Below are 18,112 nucleotides of genomic sequence, written 5' to 3'. Positions count from 1 at the left end.
AGTGGATGAGGAGGTGAGATGGTTTAACACAGAGTCAGGGTCAGGTTGGTTCACAATTTGATTGACTGCTAAATTTGGAGCAATTTGTGGCTCAGGTTGAGGTGCAGGTTCAATTGGTGATTCATTTTGTGGATAGGCTAGAGGGATGTTCAAGTTTATCTCAGCTCTAGGACCTAACATTTGAGATAAGGATGGAGAAATAAAAGCCTCATTTTGAGGGATTTCTATTTCAACAGAATGTGGCGCAAATGGTGGATTTGGAATAATTTCATCTTCAACAAAAGGTTCAGGGATTTGTTGAGATTGTGCAGTGTCATCATACTGCTCATTTCTCTTTCTCTTGGCTCTAATGTAAACTTTTACAGGAGCTTGGGAGATAGGTTCATTCTTGAAGTGTTTGAGATTTTTCAGTGAAAAATATTTGCAAAAAGTTGCAGAGGTTTCTCCTTCAATAGGAACTTTGAAATATTCAAAGATTTTGGTTAGGACCATACCATAAGAAACACAGAATTTTTTGTTGTTTTTACTAGCTACATCTATCATGAAATTGATTATGATGAAAGGTAGATTTAGCTTTTTCATTTCAAAAAGATGATGAATGACCATAATTTCATTATCATCCAGATTTTCATACTTGCCTTGTCTAGGCATAACATTCCCTTGACTCGTGATGTGAAAGACTTTAGGCAAAAAGTTTAGGTCAGAGGTTTTTCGAGAGTCTTTTGGAGATTCTAAAGTGAAAATAGGGATCCTCACTTCCTCAAAAGTGGTTTTAGCTAAGCTATACCAGTTCTTACCATAAGCTCTAAAACCATTGTTTGGAATTTTGAAAATCTCAGCAATAATGTCAGAGTTTAGTTCAAACTCTACTCCCTTAACATTGGCTCTAATTGTGCAATTTTCACGATCACACTTGGCCTTAAAATAAAAGGCTTGAATTAACCTAGGGTAATAGGTTTCTCTAAGAGATAGAAAAGAGGACCAACCTTGAAAGTCAGTGTAGGCTTTTATCTCGAGAGGATGTGACTGAAGAGCTTCAAAGTTGAAAAATCGTCCTGGAGCTACTGGCTTAGTTCTCCATTTTTCTTGAAATATTTTTTCTTCAGCTTCTGATGAAAACAAAGGGGTTTCATCTTGAAACATAGCATTTAGGGATTTTTTCTTTTCAACTCTCTGTTTTGGTTTAGAGGAAGTTTCACAAGCTTTCTCTTTTCCCTTTTTAGTTTGTGTTTGAGTGGGAATGGTGGAATCTGACTTAGCTTCCTCACTTGAGGATTTTGATGAAGGGTTTGAGTAGGATTTTGAAGATGGAGGAACAAAGGTTTCTTCCTCATCAGTTTCTTCTTCATCTGATGATTCAATATCCATGAAGATTTTTTCAACATTGCTCTGAGTCTTTTGAGTTGCAAAGTTTTCCCTTATTCTCTGAGAACGACGAGGAGGAGCAGAGAAAAATGGTTTCTTTTTCTTTGTTTTTGGTTTGAGATGTGATGGTGTTTGGTTTTGATTTTGAGATGGTTCAACTGGATTTGGTGGTGGTTGACCATAGTAAGGAGGGAAGAGTGTTCGAAGAGGTTTTAGGTTTAGCGGTAATGATGAAGATGGTGGTGTTGATGGGTTGCGGAACCGTGGTGGTGAATGGTTGTGGTTGAATGGAGGGGCTCGCCTGGTTGTTTGTTTGGTTCTCATGGTTGTGATGTGAAGAAGATGAAGGAAGAAGAAGGGTTTGGAGATGATGATGATGAGTTCGGTTAGAGAGGAAAGAAGAGTAAAGGTTTGGAGTGTGTGAGGAGTGAATGATTTGATTGGTTTGAGAAGTGGTTTGTTAACCGAGAAAGAAAGCAGAGAGGAGTGATTTGAAGGGTTGTATTGGGAAGATATATTTTTACCTAGATGTAATGATCACTAATTGTAGTAGCCCTTTTTAAAATGATCATTTAAGAAGGTTGTCATAAGAGATAAGATTTCCTTTCTTAGGATAATCATTTTATATTAGGATTTTGGATGATTTTTAGTTTCTCTTTTAACACATTAAAACGATCTTTTACTAAAGGTTTAGTGAAGATATCTGCTAGTTGATTATCAGTGTCAACGAAAATCAATTCAATTTCCTTTTTATTAACATGATCCCTAATAAAATGATGTTTTATCTCAATATGCTTGGATCTTGAATGTTGAATGGGATTTTTTGACAAATTAATTGCACTAGTATTATCACAATAAATAGGTACATTTTCGTACCTTATTGAGAAATCCTCAAGCTGATTTTTAATCCATAGAACTTGAGAGCAACAGCTTGCAGCTGACACATATTCAGCTTCAGTGGTAGATAATGCTATCGTGTTTTGTTTTCTGCATGACCAGCTTATGAGTGCTTTTCCAAGAAATTGGCATGCACCACTTGTACTTTTTCTTTCAATTTTGTCTCCAGCGTAGTCAGCGTCACAATAAGCTATTAAATCAAAAATAGAATCTTTGCTATACCAAAGACCAAGATTAGTAGTACCGACAAGATATCTGAAAATTCTTTTAACAGCAGTTAGGTGCGATTCTCTAGGAGAAGTTTGAAAACGTGCACATAAACCTACTGCAAAAACTATGTCTGGTCTACTTGCAGTTAAGTACAATAGAGATCCAATCATACCTCTATATTTCTTTTCAGGAACAATTTTTCCTTCCTCATCTTTATCCAAATTTGTAGATGGATGCATGAGAGTTGCCATAATTTTGGCTTCATTCATTTTATATTTTTTGAGAAGATCTTTAATATATTTTTCTTGACAAATAAAAATTCCATTCATTTCTTGTTTAATTTGTAAACCAAGAAAATATCTCAGTTCTCCCATCATGCTCATCTCAAATTCATTTTGCATGAGATGGGAAAAATCTTCACATAATTTTTCATTTGTTGATCCAAAAATAATATCATCAACATAGACTTGAACAATTAATAAATCCAATTTATCAATTTTTGTAAAAAGAGTTGTGTCAATTTTTCCTCTAGAAAAATTGTTCTTGATTAAGAATGCACTTAATATGTCATACCAAGCTCTTGGAGCTTGTTTTAGACCATACAAAGCTTTTGAAAGTTTGAACACATGATCTTTTTTCTTTTCATTTTCAAAACCAGGAGGTTGATGAACATAAACCTCTTCATTTAGAAAACCATTTAAAAAAGCACTTTTAACATCCATTTGAAATAATTTAATATTTTTATGTGATGCATATGCTAAAAGAATTCTTATTGCTTCTAACCTGGCAACTGGAGCAAAAGTTTCATCGTAATCAATACCTTCTTGCTGGTTATACCCTTGAGCAACAAGTCTTGCCTTGTTTCTAATAACCTTACCTTCTTCATCTAGCTTGTTTCGAAAAACCCATCTTGTTCATATGATTGAATGATCTGTAGGAGATGGAACAAGTAACCATACTTGATTTTTCTCAAACTGAAGAAGTTCTTCTTGAAGTAGCAAAGTTTTTCACAAGAAAGGGGGGATTGAATTGTGAACCTATTAAAATTTACCTTTTAAAATATAACTCAACAGAAAGCGTTAGAATGATCTCAGAACGATCTGGTTAGCAGTAAAACAAATTCAAAGTGAATTGTGTACTTAGTGTTTGCAGAAACTAAAAGATAAGGGAAGAGAGAATCAACACACAATAATTATACTGGTTCACCCCCTAATAGTATGGGTTACGTCCAGTCCCTCACGCTCCGTGAGTATCCACTATAATCTTGAGATACTAGTAATCTCAAATTACAAACCTCCTTGATCTAAACCAAGATCAATAACCTTAAGCCCTACAAGCTTAATATCTACCTCAGTCCTACAAACTAAGGTGTCACTCAATCAATAGTTACGTATTGACTTGAGCCAATCTTTTACAATGAATTGTTCGGATCACAAGCTTTCAAATGAAGAGAAAATCAAGTTGAGAAGCTAATAGAAGAATACACTCAGTTCACTCAATGATATACTGATCCAAGTATGTGATGTTTAGAGAGCTGGAGTGAGAGTGGAAGAGTTTAATGACTTGGTCGAAAAAGACAAGTGTAGATGTTGATATTTGTAGTTGAAACTCTTGAATCTTCAAAGCACCCAAGTGTGCTATTTATAGATGTTGTTTGTCCTTTGTTTCGTGGTCTCCAAGCAGGTTGGAGTGTTGCCAAAGACTAGCCGTTAGTCCTTTAAAAGATCAGATCAAATATTGTTCAAATAATATTTGATGAGAGAGAAGATGCTTCTTGAGAACATTCTTAGAATGATGATGTCATGAGGAGCGTGAGGTTGAGCATCTTTGAGTTGTATGAACTTGTTCTCCAAGAACAAGCACTGTTGAAGCCTTGGAAGATCATTTACAACAGCTGGAGAGAATCTTTCGATCAAGTGCAGAAAGTCTGCTTGATTCTGGAACGTTCTTAGATCGTTCTCCCAGAGTTTTTTCTGATTCTTGGCCTAGATCAAATAGAGAGATGTGCGTTGCTTGTTTTGATTTCGTGGGCCTCAAGATATTCATGATGATCATATGATGATAGCTGGTCTTCTTATCCTTTTACTATTCATGTCTACTTGTAAAAGTACAAGTAGCTTTTTATTGTAGATCAAGATCATAGTGAAATATATTTTATGAAGTCCTTTGAGAAGTACCATTTCAAACTTGTTGTCTCCTTTTCATTGGTCCATAAATGTCTTCAAATAATCTCTGAATAGAGCATGTGAGCTTGAGAAATAAATTGTCAAAGACATGTTCATGTTTATTCCTTAAACATGACCAAATAGGAAGCTTTCTTTTGCTATCATTCAATCCTTGCTTTAAATGACTTATATCTTGTAGAGATTTTATTCAATAAAGTCCTTTGCAAAAGTGCTTATTTGTCTCTTGTTCAGATGATATCAATTAAGTGCTTATTGTTGATGTATAGCTTTGCACGTGAGAAAAAATGCAGACTAGAGAATGTTCTCTGATCATTCTCATAAACTTGCAGTTTTCAATCAATTTAAGTGTAGTGGTATATAATGAATGAGCTTTTGTTCCTGTCTTATATTAATCACTCAAGAGCACTTGTTAGATCACAAAAAGATCAGAATTCACTTAAAATATAATTAAGATGTTTGTTATCTTTAAAACATCAAATTAGGATTTTGCCTCAACAATCTCCCCCTTTTTGATGATGACAAACTTTCTTGAATTAGATTTTAATTGAGATTCTGATTTAATCAAATAAGTAATATCAAAGCTCCCCCTCAAATTGTGATTTAATTATCAAAGCTCCCCCTCAAATTAAGCATTCATTATCAAAAATGATAAATTTAAAAAATGCAAAAGAGAGAAATTAAGGACAAATGCAATTTGAATCAAACATAAATTCTTTAATCATTTAGACTCAGCAAGTGTGATACAATCAGTTGTATAACACAAGATTAAAGACAAAAGATTCAAGGGTCCTAGTTTAGAAAATAAAATACATAATAGAAGTTCTTCTAAGCATCTCAAAAGAAAAGAACTTCCCAAAATATTTAGTCTCTAAACAAGATGGATAAAGATCATTTCATGCATTGGTTCAGCAATTACAATAGCATAAAGACAAAAGATATTAGCATAATAGAAGTTCTTCTAATCTCCTTAATTAGCTCAAGATGGATAAAGATTTTCCATGGTTATTTAGCATAGATATTAGCTTAATTTCCTAATTTCTAATTCTCCCCCTTTGTCAACATCGAAAAGGGTAGGAGGAAAAGAGATTTATTCAGAGTCAGATGAGCTGGAGTTATCAGAGGTAGATGAGTCATCAGGGCATCAGGTGCTGGGTTAAGAGGTGGTGGAGAGAGTTTGAGAGTAGGGCAAATGGTTTTGAAGATCCAATCATGCATCAATTTGTTTTCAGATAACAGGTAGAGGAGTATTTCATTTTGGTTGCTGAACCCTTCAAACATTTTCAACATATCCTTGCGGATTCTTCCAACATTTTTGTCAATGTTATCCAGCTGAGATGATCTAGGATCATTCTCAGTATCCTTTGATTTTTCTTTTGAAGAATTGCCAAGGTCTTCAGTAGCAGACTCCTTCAGCATGTTCTTAGAATGCTCTAGCATTGTAGCAACGAGAGTATTCCAATCTTCTTGTTTCTCAAATTCTGGCCTTTTCCTTTTAGACCCAACTTCAACAGCAGTAGCTTCATCATCTTCATCATCATCCTTTTTCATGTGATGAAGGTTTATAACAGAAAGAGTGGCAGATATTCTCAGAATGTTCTTTCTTCAGATCAACTTTGAGATCCCTAAAGATTTTAGTTAAAATCATTCCATAAGGGATAACAATCTTGCTCTTTCCAGATTGAGCAGTCTTGATCATATGTTGGATGATCACATAAGGCAGATTAAGCTTGATTCCTTTAGACCAATGGTATAGCACCATGTAGTCATTATCAGTGACCCATTCCATGCTACCAAGCCTTGGAAAGATACAGTATTGACACATGTTGTGCAATACTTTGTATTCTCTCTTAAGCAAGGAAGCCTTAGGTTCTTCCATTTGTTGACCTCTTTTAGTAAAAAACTCCAAGATGAGTTCATCCTTTTTGATTTGCAAAGCATCGTACCATGATGAACCATACAACATATTTCCCTCACAAGGGATTTTCAAACAATGAGAGATAGCTTCAGGGGTTAACTGTAACTCTAATCCTTTGACAAAGGATATTATCAAGTTTTTGTCAGGATCAACAATAGCATTGTAGTAGAAAGATCTTACCACATCAGGATAAACAGAGTTGTTCATCTTGAAGAAATCTATCCACCCTTGAGGCTCGAGAAATTTGAAGAGATTCATTCCACTTGCATAGAGATTTTCAATCTCATAATATCTTGAATCAGCAATTGGTTTGGTCTTCCAGAAGATTTCAAAATCTTCTTTGCTTTCAGGCAATACCAAGGGTACTCTTAATTCCTTTTTCTCAAAGATCATATCTTTGAGTTTGATTTCTTTTCCTTTTCCCTTGTCCTTCTCAGCTTCAGACTTTTTCTTCATAGATGATGAGGTAGTGATTTTGGCTTTGGAAGCAGTTTTGGTTTTGAGTTTGGAAGTAGGAGATGGTTCAGATTGCGTAGCAGAAGCAGTTTTAATTTGAGGATTTTCTGAGAGAGTATTCTCAGAATCAGAGTTGTGAATAACATGAATAGTTGTATCAACAACTGGTTTTCTTCCAATCATGATGCGTGCAGATTTTCTAACATTTGATCTGTCAAAGGTTTTGGTTTTCTTAGTTTTAGATGAGGTAGGATTTTTTGCAACAGTACTAACAATGGTTGAGAGAGGGATGGTCCAATCTTCTGATCTAGATTCTGAAACAAGGTTTGGATTTTGAGGTTCATTTTGTGCAGATTCTAAGTAGGTTGGATCTTGAATAGTGGTGATTGGAGTTTGTGGGTTGACAATCACTTGATTAGATGAAACTTGAGCTAATTTCTCAAGATTTTGGTTTGTAGGAGGTGAAGGAGTATCTGAAACATACTCAGATGGTTTTGGTGAAGATGGAGGCGGTGGTGGTGAAGGTGAACGATTGGGAGAAGATGAAGGTGTGTATGAGGAAACATTTTGGTCATGGATTTATTTTCTAGCTTCTTCTTTGGTTCTAGCCATTTTGAAAATATGACAATGAGGAAAAATGAGTGATGAAGATTTGAAAGGGGAGCGTGAGAGAGAGATTGGTTTGTGAGAGAGAGGTGACAAATTGTACTTATAAATAGTGTTTAAGTGTACAATTTTGATAAAATAAAAAGTAAGGTAGGGGTAATGATGTAGCCGTTGTGGTTTTGAAAAAGACAGAGAGAGAATTTAGGAAACTTAAATGGTTACTAATCTCCCAACTAAGTGTATTTAATTTTTAACCCCAAAAGTAACGGTAACAACATAATTTTTAAAACAATGCTTCAGACACGTGTAGAATGTTCTGAGAACGTTCTATTATTTTGCCTTAACAATTTTGGTTAGGATTTTTGATAATTTTTAATTTTTCTTTGATAAAATTGAAACGTTCCTCAACCAGAGGTTTAGTAAAAATATCAGCTAACTGATTTTCAGTATCAACAAATACTAGTTCAACATCTTTTTTACTAACATGATCACGAATAAAATGATGCTTAATTCCAATATGTTTTGATCTTGAATGTTGAATGGGGTTCTTAGATAAATTAATAGCACTAGTATTATCACAAAAAATATTGACATTTGTGTACCTTAGTGAGAAGTCTTCAAGTTGGTTTTTGATCCATATCACTTGAGAGCAACAATTTGCAGCAGACACATATTCTGCTTCAGTTGTTGATAGTGTTATGGTATTTTGCTTTCTACAACTCCAACTTATGAGAGCTTCACCAAGAAATTGACATGAACCACTTGTGCTTTTTCTTTCAAGTTTATCACCAGCATAATCAGCATCACAAAAGGCTTTGAGATCAAAATGTGTTCCTTTCTTGTACCACAAGCCAATATCTGGTGTGCCAACCAAATATCTAAAAATTCTTTTAACTGCAGTGAGATGAGATTCTTTTGGAGAGGTTTGAAACCTTGCAAAAAGACCAATAGAGAACACAATATCTGGTCTACTTGCAGTTAGATATAAAAGTGATCCAATCATTCCTCTATATTCTTTCTCAGAAACATCTTTTCCTTTCTCATCTTTATCTAGACTTGATGAGGGATGCATTGGTATAGGCATGATCTTAGATTCATTCATCTTATACTTCTTGAGGAGATCTTTGATGTATTTTTCTTGACTAATAAAAATACCATCCTCATGTTGCTTGATTTGCAAGCCAAGGAAGAAACTAAGTTCTCCCATCATGCTCATTTCAAATTCACTTTGCATAAGATTAGAAAATCCTTCACACAATTTTTCATTAGTAGTACCAAATATAATATCATCAACATATACTTGTACTATGAGCAAATCAGCTTTATCATTTTTTATAAAAAGTGTTGTATCAATTTTTCCTCTAGAAAAACCATTTTCAAGTAAGAAAGTGCTTAGTCTTTCATACCATGCTCTTGGAGCTTGTTTAAGTCCATAAAGAGCTTTGGTAAGTTTGAAAACATGATTAGGTTTATGTTGATCAACAAAACCAGGTGGTTGATGTACATAAACTTCCTCATTTAAAAAGCCATTTAAAAAGGCACTTTTCACATCCATTTGAAAAAGTTTAAAACATTTATGAGATGCATATGCAAGAAGTATTCTAATTGCTTCTAACCTGGCCACAGGAGCAAAGGTTTCATCATAATCAATACCTTCTTGTTGATTGTACCCTTGTGCTACAAGTCTGGCCTTATTACGAGTTACTTTACCATTTTCGTCCAATTTGTTTCTGAACACCCATCTAATACCAATGATTGAATGATCTTGTGGAGCTGGAACAAGTTCCCAAACTTCATTCTTCTCAAATTGTAAGAGTTCTTCTTTCATAGCTTCTACCCAAGATTCATCAACAATAGCTTCATCAATATTTCTTGGTTCAATTTGAGAGATCATTGCCAAATTGTTCTCAGTGTTCTGAAGACCTCTTCTAGTCTTAATTCCATCTTCAGTATTTCCTATGATTAATTCTTGAGGATGATAATTGACCATCTTCCAAGTTTTTGGAGGAACTTGAGGAGTAGATTCTGGTTCAGTATCATGGTCTTTTGATTCATTTGGTATATCCTCTTCTTCATCAATTATCGTAGAAGTAGGTTGTTCTTCAAATTCATCAAACTTAACATGCATACTCTCTTCAAAGGTTTGTGTTCTTAAATTATAAATTCTGTAAGCCTTTGATGTTGTAGAGTATCCTAAGAATATTCCTTTGTCTGCTTTTGAGTCAAACTTACCCAAGTTGTCTTTGATATTCAAGATATAACAATAACAACCGAAGATATGAAAATAAGAGATATTTGGTTTTCTATCTTTCCAAAGTTCATAAGGGGTTTTGTTTAAAAACTTTCTTATGGTGACTCTATTTAAAATATAGCAAGCAGTATTTATTGCTTCAGCCCAAAAATATTTTTCAACATTTGATTCATTAATCATTGTTCTTGCCATCTCTTGTAAGGTTCTATTTTTCCTTTCAACAACCCCATTTTGTTGTGGAGTTCTTGGACAAGAAAAATTATGAGAAATACCATTATTATCAAAGAATGATTCAAAAAGGGAATTTTCAAATTCTCCTCCATGATCACTTCTTATAGAGATGATACTAGTACCTTTCTCATTTTGAACCCTTAGACAAAAAGTTTTGAAAGCTTCAAAAGAGTCATCTTTATGTTTTAGAAAAAGTACCCAAGTGAACCTTGAAAAATCATCAACAATGACAAAACCATAATTCTTACCACCAAGACTTGTAGTTTTGATAGGGCCAAATAAATCTATATGAAGCAATTCAAGAGGTCTTTTGGTTGAAACAAAATCTTTTGGTTTAAAACTACTTTTGACTTGTTTTCCTCTTGTGCAAGATTCACATACTTTATCTATGTCAAAACTTATCTTGGGTAATCCTCTTACTAGATCAAGCTTAGAAAGTTTTGAGATTGTTTTCATGCTTACATGTCCAGCCCTTTTGTGCCAAATCCATTTATCTTTTTCAAGAGAAACAAAACAAGATTCAGCTGGAATTTCATCTAAGTATAAAACATAAACATTCTTTCTTCTTGACCCATTAAAAAGAATTTTACCAGATTGCTTAATTTCACAAGTGTGAGGTTTAAAGATAACTTCATAACCATTGTCACATAGTTGACTAATGCTTATTAGGTTATGTTCAAGTCCTTCCACATAATGAACATTTTTAATCTTAGCTGAATTAACCTTACCTATAATACCTTTACCTTTGATGCTTGCTTGCTCATTGTTACCAAAGGTTACTGATCCTCCATCTTTCTCTTCAAATGAGAGAAAACTTTGTCTGTCTCCAGTCATATGCCTTGAGCAACCACTGTCCAAGTACCATGGCTTTTTCTTCTTTGCTAGATGACATTCCTACATTTGAATTTAATAATTTCTTAGGTACCCATATGGAGGTGGGTCCTTGCATGTTAGCATTTCCAATCTTATAAGATGTCTTCTTATTTTGATAAGATGATCTCTTATAAGGTGGTTTAGAAGAATATTGTTTAGGCAGATTCTTCTGAGAACGTTCTGCTTTCAAATGAGGATGTTGCCTTTTCTTTCTATAGCAAAATGATTCAGCATGACCATTTTTATGACAAAAGGAGCATTTTAGTTTAAGAACCTTTTTGTTTTGATCAGGGATAAAGAAATTTTTAAAAAGCTTTTGTTGTTGATGAGTTTTAAAGCCTAATCCAGATTTGTCAAAAACACTAACTTGAGATCCCATAATTTTTTCAAGCGTTTCAGTGGCTTTTACAAAACATTCTATATCATTTTCTAAAATGGAAACATTTTCTTTTAAAAAAGTGTTCTCTTTTTGGACATCAGATTTTTCTAAAACTTCTTGCTTACTTTTAACTTCTCTAACTTGTGTAGATAATTCTCTATGTCCTTTTTGTAAATTTGAGATAACCTCTTTTAACATAATGTTTTCTGTTTTGTATTCATCTCTTTCTTGAGTTACTTTAGTGACATCATTTTTAAGCTTATCATTTAGTTGAGTTATAATTTGAGAATCATATAAAAGATTATCAAATAAATGCTCAGATTTTAGACATGAAGCACAAGGTTCAAGTGATACCTCTTGAGAATCTGAATGTGTCATGAGGCACATCTTTGCTTCTAGTTGTTCTTCATCTTCTAAGGCTTCGTCTAGTTCATCCCAGGTAGCCATCATAGATTTATTTTTGAGTGGAGTTTTTTGTCTTTGCTTTGGACAATCATTCTTGTAATGTCCAAACTGATTGCATCAATAACATTGAACCTTGCTCAAATCACTTTCATTTCTTGTGTTGTTTCTTCTATTTTGAGATGAGTTCCTTATCTGATTTCTTCTCATCATCAGTCTTTGAATTCTTCTTGAGATGAGTGCAAATTCTTCCTCATCATCTTCTTGAAGTAGATCATCATTATCTGTGATCAGATTGTTCTGAGAGTGTTCCATCACTTGAGATTCTAGAGCAATCATCTTTTTCTTTGTGGGTTTATCTTCTTGAATAATTGATTCATGAGCTTTTAGAGATCCAATCAAGTCCTCTAATTTGAGTTGAGAGAGATTCTTTGCTTCAGTAATAGCTATTACTATATGCCTCCAATCTTTTGGTAAACTCCTTAGAATCTTTCTTACTCTTTCATGTGCAGTGTATGTTTTTCCAAGAGAGTTGAGTTCATTGATTATGATTGTGAATCTTCCATACATTTGATCTATGGTTTCATCTTCTTTCATTTCAAACAACTCAAATTTTCTCACACCTATATTAATCCTTGTTTCTTTTACACGACTTGATCCTTCATGATGATTTTGAAGAGTTTCCCACATTTCTTTAGCAGTTTTTCATTCCATGATTCTATCATGTTCTTCCCTGTTCAAAGCAGATTTTATAAATAATTTTTCTCTAGTATTTAAAAGTACCCGATCAGATTCTTGTGTGGTCCATTGATCTGAAGTTCTTGGAGTTGTTGAATCTTTAGCTGGTGGTGGAACATATTCTCCAACTTCAATTACATGCCACATGTTGTTGTCCTGTGATCTAAGGAACAGCTCCATTTTATCCTTCCAGTAGTAGTAATCCTGTCCTTCAAATAAAGGTGGTCTTGTTGAGGATCCTCCTTCATTTATATACTTTGCCATTACTTCCTTCCTGAATCTTTTCCTCTAGCACTTGTTAAATGCTCAACCTTAGAGGCAGAGCTCTGATGGCAATTGAAGTAGCAAAGTTTTTCACAAGAAAGGGGGGATTGAATTGTGAACCTATTAAAATTTACCTTTTAAAATATAACTCAACAGAAAGCGTTAGAATGATCTCATAACGATCTGGTTAGCCGTAAAACAAATTCAAAGTGAATTGTGTGCTTAGTGTTTGCAGAAACTAAAAGATAAGGGAAGAGAGAATCAACACACAACAATTATACTGGTTCACCCCCTAATAGTATGGGTTACGTCCAGTCCCTCACGCTCCGTGAGTATCCACTATAATCTTGAGATACTAGTAATCTCAAATTACAAACCTCCTTGATCTAAACCAAGATCAATAACCTTAAGCCCTACAAGCTTAATATCTACCTCAGTCCTACAAACTAAGGTGTCACTCAATTAATAGTTACGTATTGACTTGAGCCAATCTTTTACAATGAATTGTTCGGATCACAAGCTTTCAAATGAAGAGAAAATCAAGTTGAGAAGCTAATAGAAGAATACACTCAGTTCACTCAATGATATACTGATCCAAGTATGTGATGTTTAGAGAGCTGGAGTGAGAGTGGAAGAGTTTAATGACTTGGTCGAAAAAGACAAGTGTAGATGTTGATATTTGTAGTTGAAACTCTTGAATCTTCAAAGCACCCAAGTGTGTTATTTATACATGTTGTTTGTCCTTTGTTTCGTGGTCTCCAAGCAGGTTGGAGTGTTGCCAAAGACTAGCCGTTAGTCCTTTAAAAGATCAGATCAAATATTGTTCAAATAATATTTGATGAGAGAGAAGCTGCTTCTTGAGAACATTCTTAGAATGATGATGTCATGAGAGCGTGAGGTTGAGCATCTTTGAGCTGTATGAACTTGTTCTCCAAGAACAAGCACTGTTGAAGCCTTGGAAGATCATTTACAACAGCTGGATACAGCTGGAGAGAATCTTTTGATCAAGTGCAGAAAGTCTGCTTGATTATGGAACGTTCTTAGATCGTTCTCCCAGAGTTTTTTCTGATTCTTGGCCTAGATCAAATAGAGAGATGTGCATTGCTTGTTTTGATTTCGTGGGCCTCAAGATATTCATGATGATCATATGATGATAGCTGGTTTTCTTATCCTTTTACTATTCATGTGTACTTGTAAAAGTACAAGTAGCTTTTTATTGTAGATCAAGATCATAGTGAAATATATTTTATGAAGTCCTTTGAGAAGTACCATTTCAAACTTGTTGTCTCCTTTTCATTGGTCCATAAATGTCTTCAAATAATCTCTGAATAGAGCATGTGAGCTTGAGAAATAAATTGTCAAAGACATGTTCATGTTTATTCCTTAAACATGACCAAATAGGAAGCTTTCTTTTGCTATCATTTAATCCTTGCTTTAAATGACTTATATCTTGTAGAGATTTTCTTCAATAAAGTCCTTTGCAAAAGTGCTTATTTGTCTCTTGTTCAGATGATATCAATTAAGTGCTTATTGTTGATGTATAGCTTTGCACGTGAGAAAAAGTGCAGACTAGAGAATGTTCTCTGATCATTCTCATAAACTTGCTGTTTTCAATCAATTTAAGTGTAGTGATATATAATGAATGAGCTTTTGTTCCTGTCTTATATTAATCACTCAAGAGCACTTGTTAGATCACAAAAAGATCAGAATTCACTTAAAATATAATTAAGATGTTTGTTATCTTTAAAACATCAAATTAGGATTTTGCCTCAACACTTCTCTCATTGCTTCTACCCATGAATTATCAATAATGGCTTCGCCAATGGATTTTGGTTCTATCTGAGAGATCATTGCCATGTTGTTATCATTGTCTTTGAATGATAGTCTTGTTCTTATTCCATCAGTGGAACTTCCAATGATTTGATCTTGAGGATGATTCCCAACAATTCTTAAGGTTTTTGGAGGAAGAAGAGGATCATCTTCTTTCTTTTGATTTGGAACATCCTGAGAAGTTAGTCTTTCTTGCTCATCATCAATTGATGGCATTATAAGATCATCAAATTTATCAAAGATAATATTCATGCTTATTTCCATGGTTTGAGTTTTCAAGTTATAAATTCTATATCCTTTAGAATTAGTAGCATAACCTAAGAAAATAGCTTTATCTGATTTTGAATCAAATTTGCCAAGATTATCTTTTGTGTTTAAGATATAACAAAAACATCCAAAAATATGAAAATATGATATGTTTGGTTTTCTATTTTTCCAAAGTTCATATGGAGTTTTGTCTAGAATTTTTCTTATTGAAACTCTATTTAAAATATAGCAAGAAGTACTTATGGCTTCAGCCCAAAAATATTTTTCATCATTTGATTCATTTAACATTGTTCTTGCCATTTCTTGTAAAGTTCTATTTTAACTTTCAACAACTCCATTTTGCTGAGGAGTTCTTGCACAAGAAAAATTATGAGAAATACCATTTTCATCAAAGAATGATTTGAAAGATGAATTTTCAAATTCTCCTCCATGATCACTTCTGACAGAGATGATATTTGAGCTTTGTTCATTTTGAACAAGTTTACAAAAGTTTTTGAAAGCATCACAAGATTCATCTTTATTTTTCAAAAACAAAACGCATGTGTATCTGGAGAAATCATCAACTATAACAAAACCATATTGTTTTCCACCAAGACTAGTGGTGTTGACAGGACCAAATAAATCAATGTGAAGTAGTTCTAGAGGTTCTTTAGTTGAAATAAAATCTTTTGGATAAAAACTACTTTTGACTTGTTTTCCTCTTACACAAGCTTCACAGATTTTATCTTTGTCAAACTTAATTTTTGGAAGACCTCTTACTAGATCAAGTTGAGATAATTTTGAAATTGTTTTCATGCTTATATGACCAACTCTTTTGTGCCAAATCCATTTATCTTTTTCGATAGACATAAAACATGATTCAGCTGGAATGTCATCTAAGTATAAAACATACAAATTTTTCTTTCTTGATCCGGAAAAGAAAACTTTTCCTGATGAAGTTTGTTTGACTTCACAAACATTTGGTTTAAAAATAACTTCAAAACCACTATCACATAATTGACTGATACTAAGTAAATTATGTTTTAGACCTTCTACATATTGAACATCTTCAATTTTTGCAGAATCATTATTACCTATAATACCTTTTCCTTTTATTTGTGCAGTATTATTATTACCAAACGTAACTGACCCTCCTTCTTTTTTGATGAAGGAGAGAAACCACCTTCTATCTCCTGTCATGTGTTTTGAACAACCACTGTCCAAAAACTAAGGCTTTTTCTTTGCACCTTGATAGTATCCCTGCATTTTGAAATTTTCGTTTAGGTGCCCATAATGACTTGGGTCCTTGAGGGTTAGTTTTCACAATTTGTTTATTCTTAAAATAACATTCTTTTTCAAGATGCCCAAAGTTTTTGCAAAATGAACAATGTTTATTTTTTCTCTCTAAGTGACGATAACGTTTTGGTTCATAGTAAAAACTTTCATAACTTTCTTTTTTATAGCAAATTGATTCATGATGACCATTTTTGTTACAAAATGAACATCTCAACTTAAGTTCTCTATTTGCTGGCAAAAGAACATTTTCAAAAATTTTGTTTTTAACTTCATTAAAACCTAAGCCATTTTTGTTAAGAGCTTGAGATTGTGATCCCATAATGTTTTGAAAAGTTTCAGTTGATTTTATGAATCCAGTGAGATCATTTCTTAGTTCCATTATTTCATTTTTCAACACAGCATTTTCATCTATTTTCTTAGATAAATCACTAGAGTAAACATGTTTTTCTTTTGACTCAATTAAGTCTTTGTTAATTTTTTCAAAATTAAGAATATCAGTTTGAAGTTTTTTCTTTTCTTCTTTTAGTTCAGAAACTTCTTTTTGTAATAAAAAACATTGTTTGGATAAGAATTCAGAATCATGTAATAAACTATCAAAATTAGTTTCTAATTCTTCATAAGGATGAGTTTTATCAAAAAGAAATACCTCATCATTTTCTGAATCTGCCATTAGACAGATGTTGGCTTCTTCTTCTTCTTTATTTGTTTCAAATTCATCATCATCATCCCAGGTAGCTAACATGGATTTTTTCTTGAAGGGGAAATTTCTGGGAGATTTGTTTAAGGGACATTCTGATTTGTAATGTCCAAGTTTGTTGCAACCAAAGCAGGTCACTTGACTTTTATCAAAGTCATTTTTCTGCATATCTTTTCCTAAAGAAAAGTTTCTTCTAATTTGATCTCTTCTTCTTAACATATGTTGGATTTTGCCAGAAATGAGAGCTAGTTCTCCTTCTGACTCTTCTTGGGTAGATTCTAATTCCTTAGAGTCATCTTCTAAAAAACTTATATCTTTTTGAGAAGCTTTTAAAGCGATGGTTTTTTCCTTTTTTAAAGGTTTATCTCCTTGAAGAATAACTTCATGAGCTTTTAAAGTACCAATAAGATCTTCTATGGGAAGTGTTTTCAAATCTTTAGTTTGAGTAATGGCAGTAACCATTGGTCTCCAAGTGACTGGAAGACATCTCAAAAGTTTTCTAATTCTATCATTAGTTGAAAAAGTTTTTCCAAGAGATCTTAATTCATTTATGATAGTAGTAAATCTTGAAAATATTTCATCAATAGTTTCGTTTTCAATCATTTCAAAAGTTTCAAATTTATTAGTTCCTATGTCTATTCTTGTTTCTTTTACATGACTAGTTCCTTCATGGTGAACTTGTAAAGTGTCCCAAACCTTTTTAGCGGTATCACATTCATCTACTCTTTCACTTTCTTCCATACTTAGAGCACATGATAGAAATAAATGAGCTTTAGAGTTTAGGAGTACCTTTTGTTGTTCTGCAGTTGTCCATGCATCTTCAGGTTTGTCTGAAATGACTCCCTCAGCAGAAGTTACAGTAGGAACATAATCTCCTTCTGTGACTATGCGCCACATTCCTACTTCTTATGATTTTAAAAACAATTGCATTTTGTTTTTCCAAAAATAGTAATTTTTCCAGTGAACAAAGGTGGTCTTGAAGCAGATCCTCCTTCTGGAATGTATCTTTCTTTTGACATTTTTCTTCCTGAATCTTTTTCGTCTAACACTTGTTAAGCGTATAAACCTGTAGAGACAGGCTCTGATGCCAATTGAAGTAGCAATAAATGTCACAAGAAAGGGGGGTTTGAATTGTGACCCTTTTTAAAAATCTTTTAAGTTAGTTTAAAATAACTCAAGACAATATTTCTTTTAATTGGTTAGTTCACAATTAACAATATAAAAAGAAATATAGTTAGCAACACTAAAATATAACTGAACAATATAAATA

At 33.3% G+C, this 18,112-nt stretch overlaps 1 protein-coding gene and 1 pseudogene across 1 annotated transcript; both read right to left on the bottom strand.

Annotated features, from left to right (window-relative positions):
* Window positions 1–1,982: 1,982 nt before the first annotated feature.
* On the bottom strand, window positions 1,983–2,741 carry LOC123904118 (secreted RxLR effector protein 161-like). Its single transcript, XM_045953808.1, has one exon. It carries the CDS (start codon window positions 2,739–2,741, stop codon window positions 1,983–1,985), a length of 759 nt encoding a protein of 252 aa, XP_045809764.1.
* Window positions 2,742–16,076: 13,335 nt separating this feature from the next.
* On the bottom strand, window positions 16,077–17,861 carry LOC123904117 (annotated as a pseudogene).
* Window positions 17,862–18,112: the final 251 nt, after the last annotated feature.

Source organism: Trifolium pratense, linkage group LG2 (genome assembly GCF_020283565.1).
Source record: "Trifolium pratense cultivar HEN17-A07 linkage group LG2, ARS_RC_1.1, whole genome shotgun sequence".
Classification (NCBI taxonomy): Eukaryota; Viridiplantae; Streptophyta; class Magnoliopsida; order Fabales; family Fabaceae; genus Trifolium; species Trifolium pratense.
This window is presented reverse-complemented; position numbering and strand designations above follow the sequence as displayed.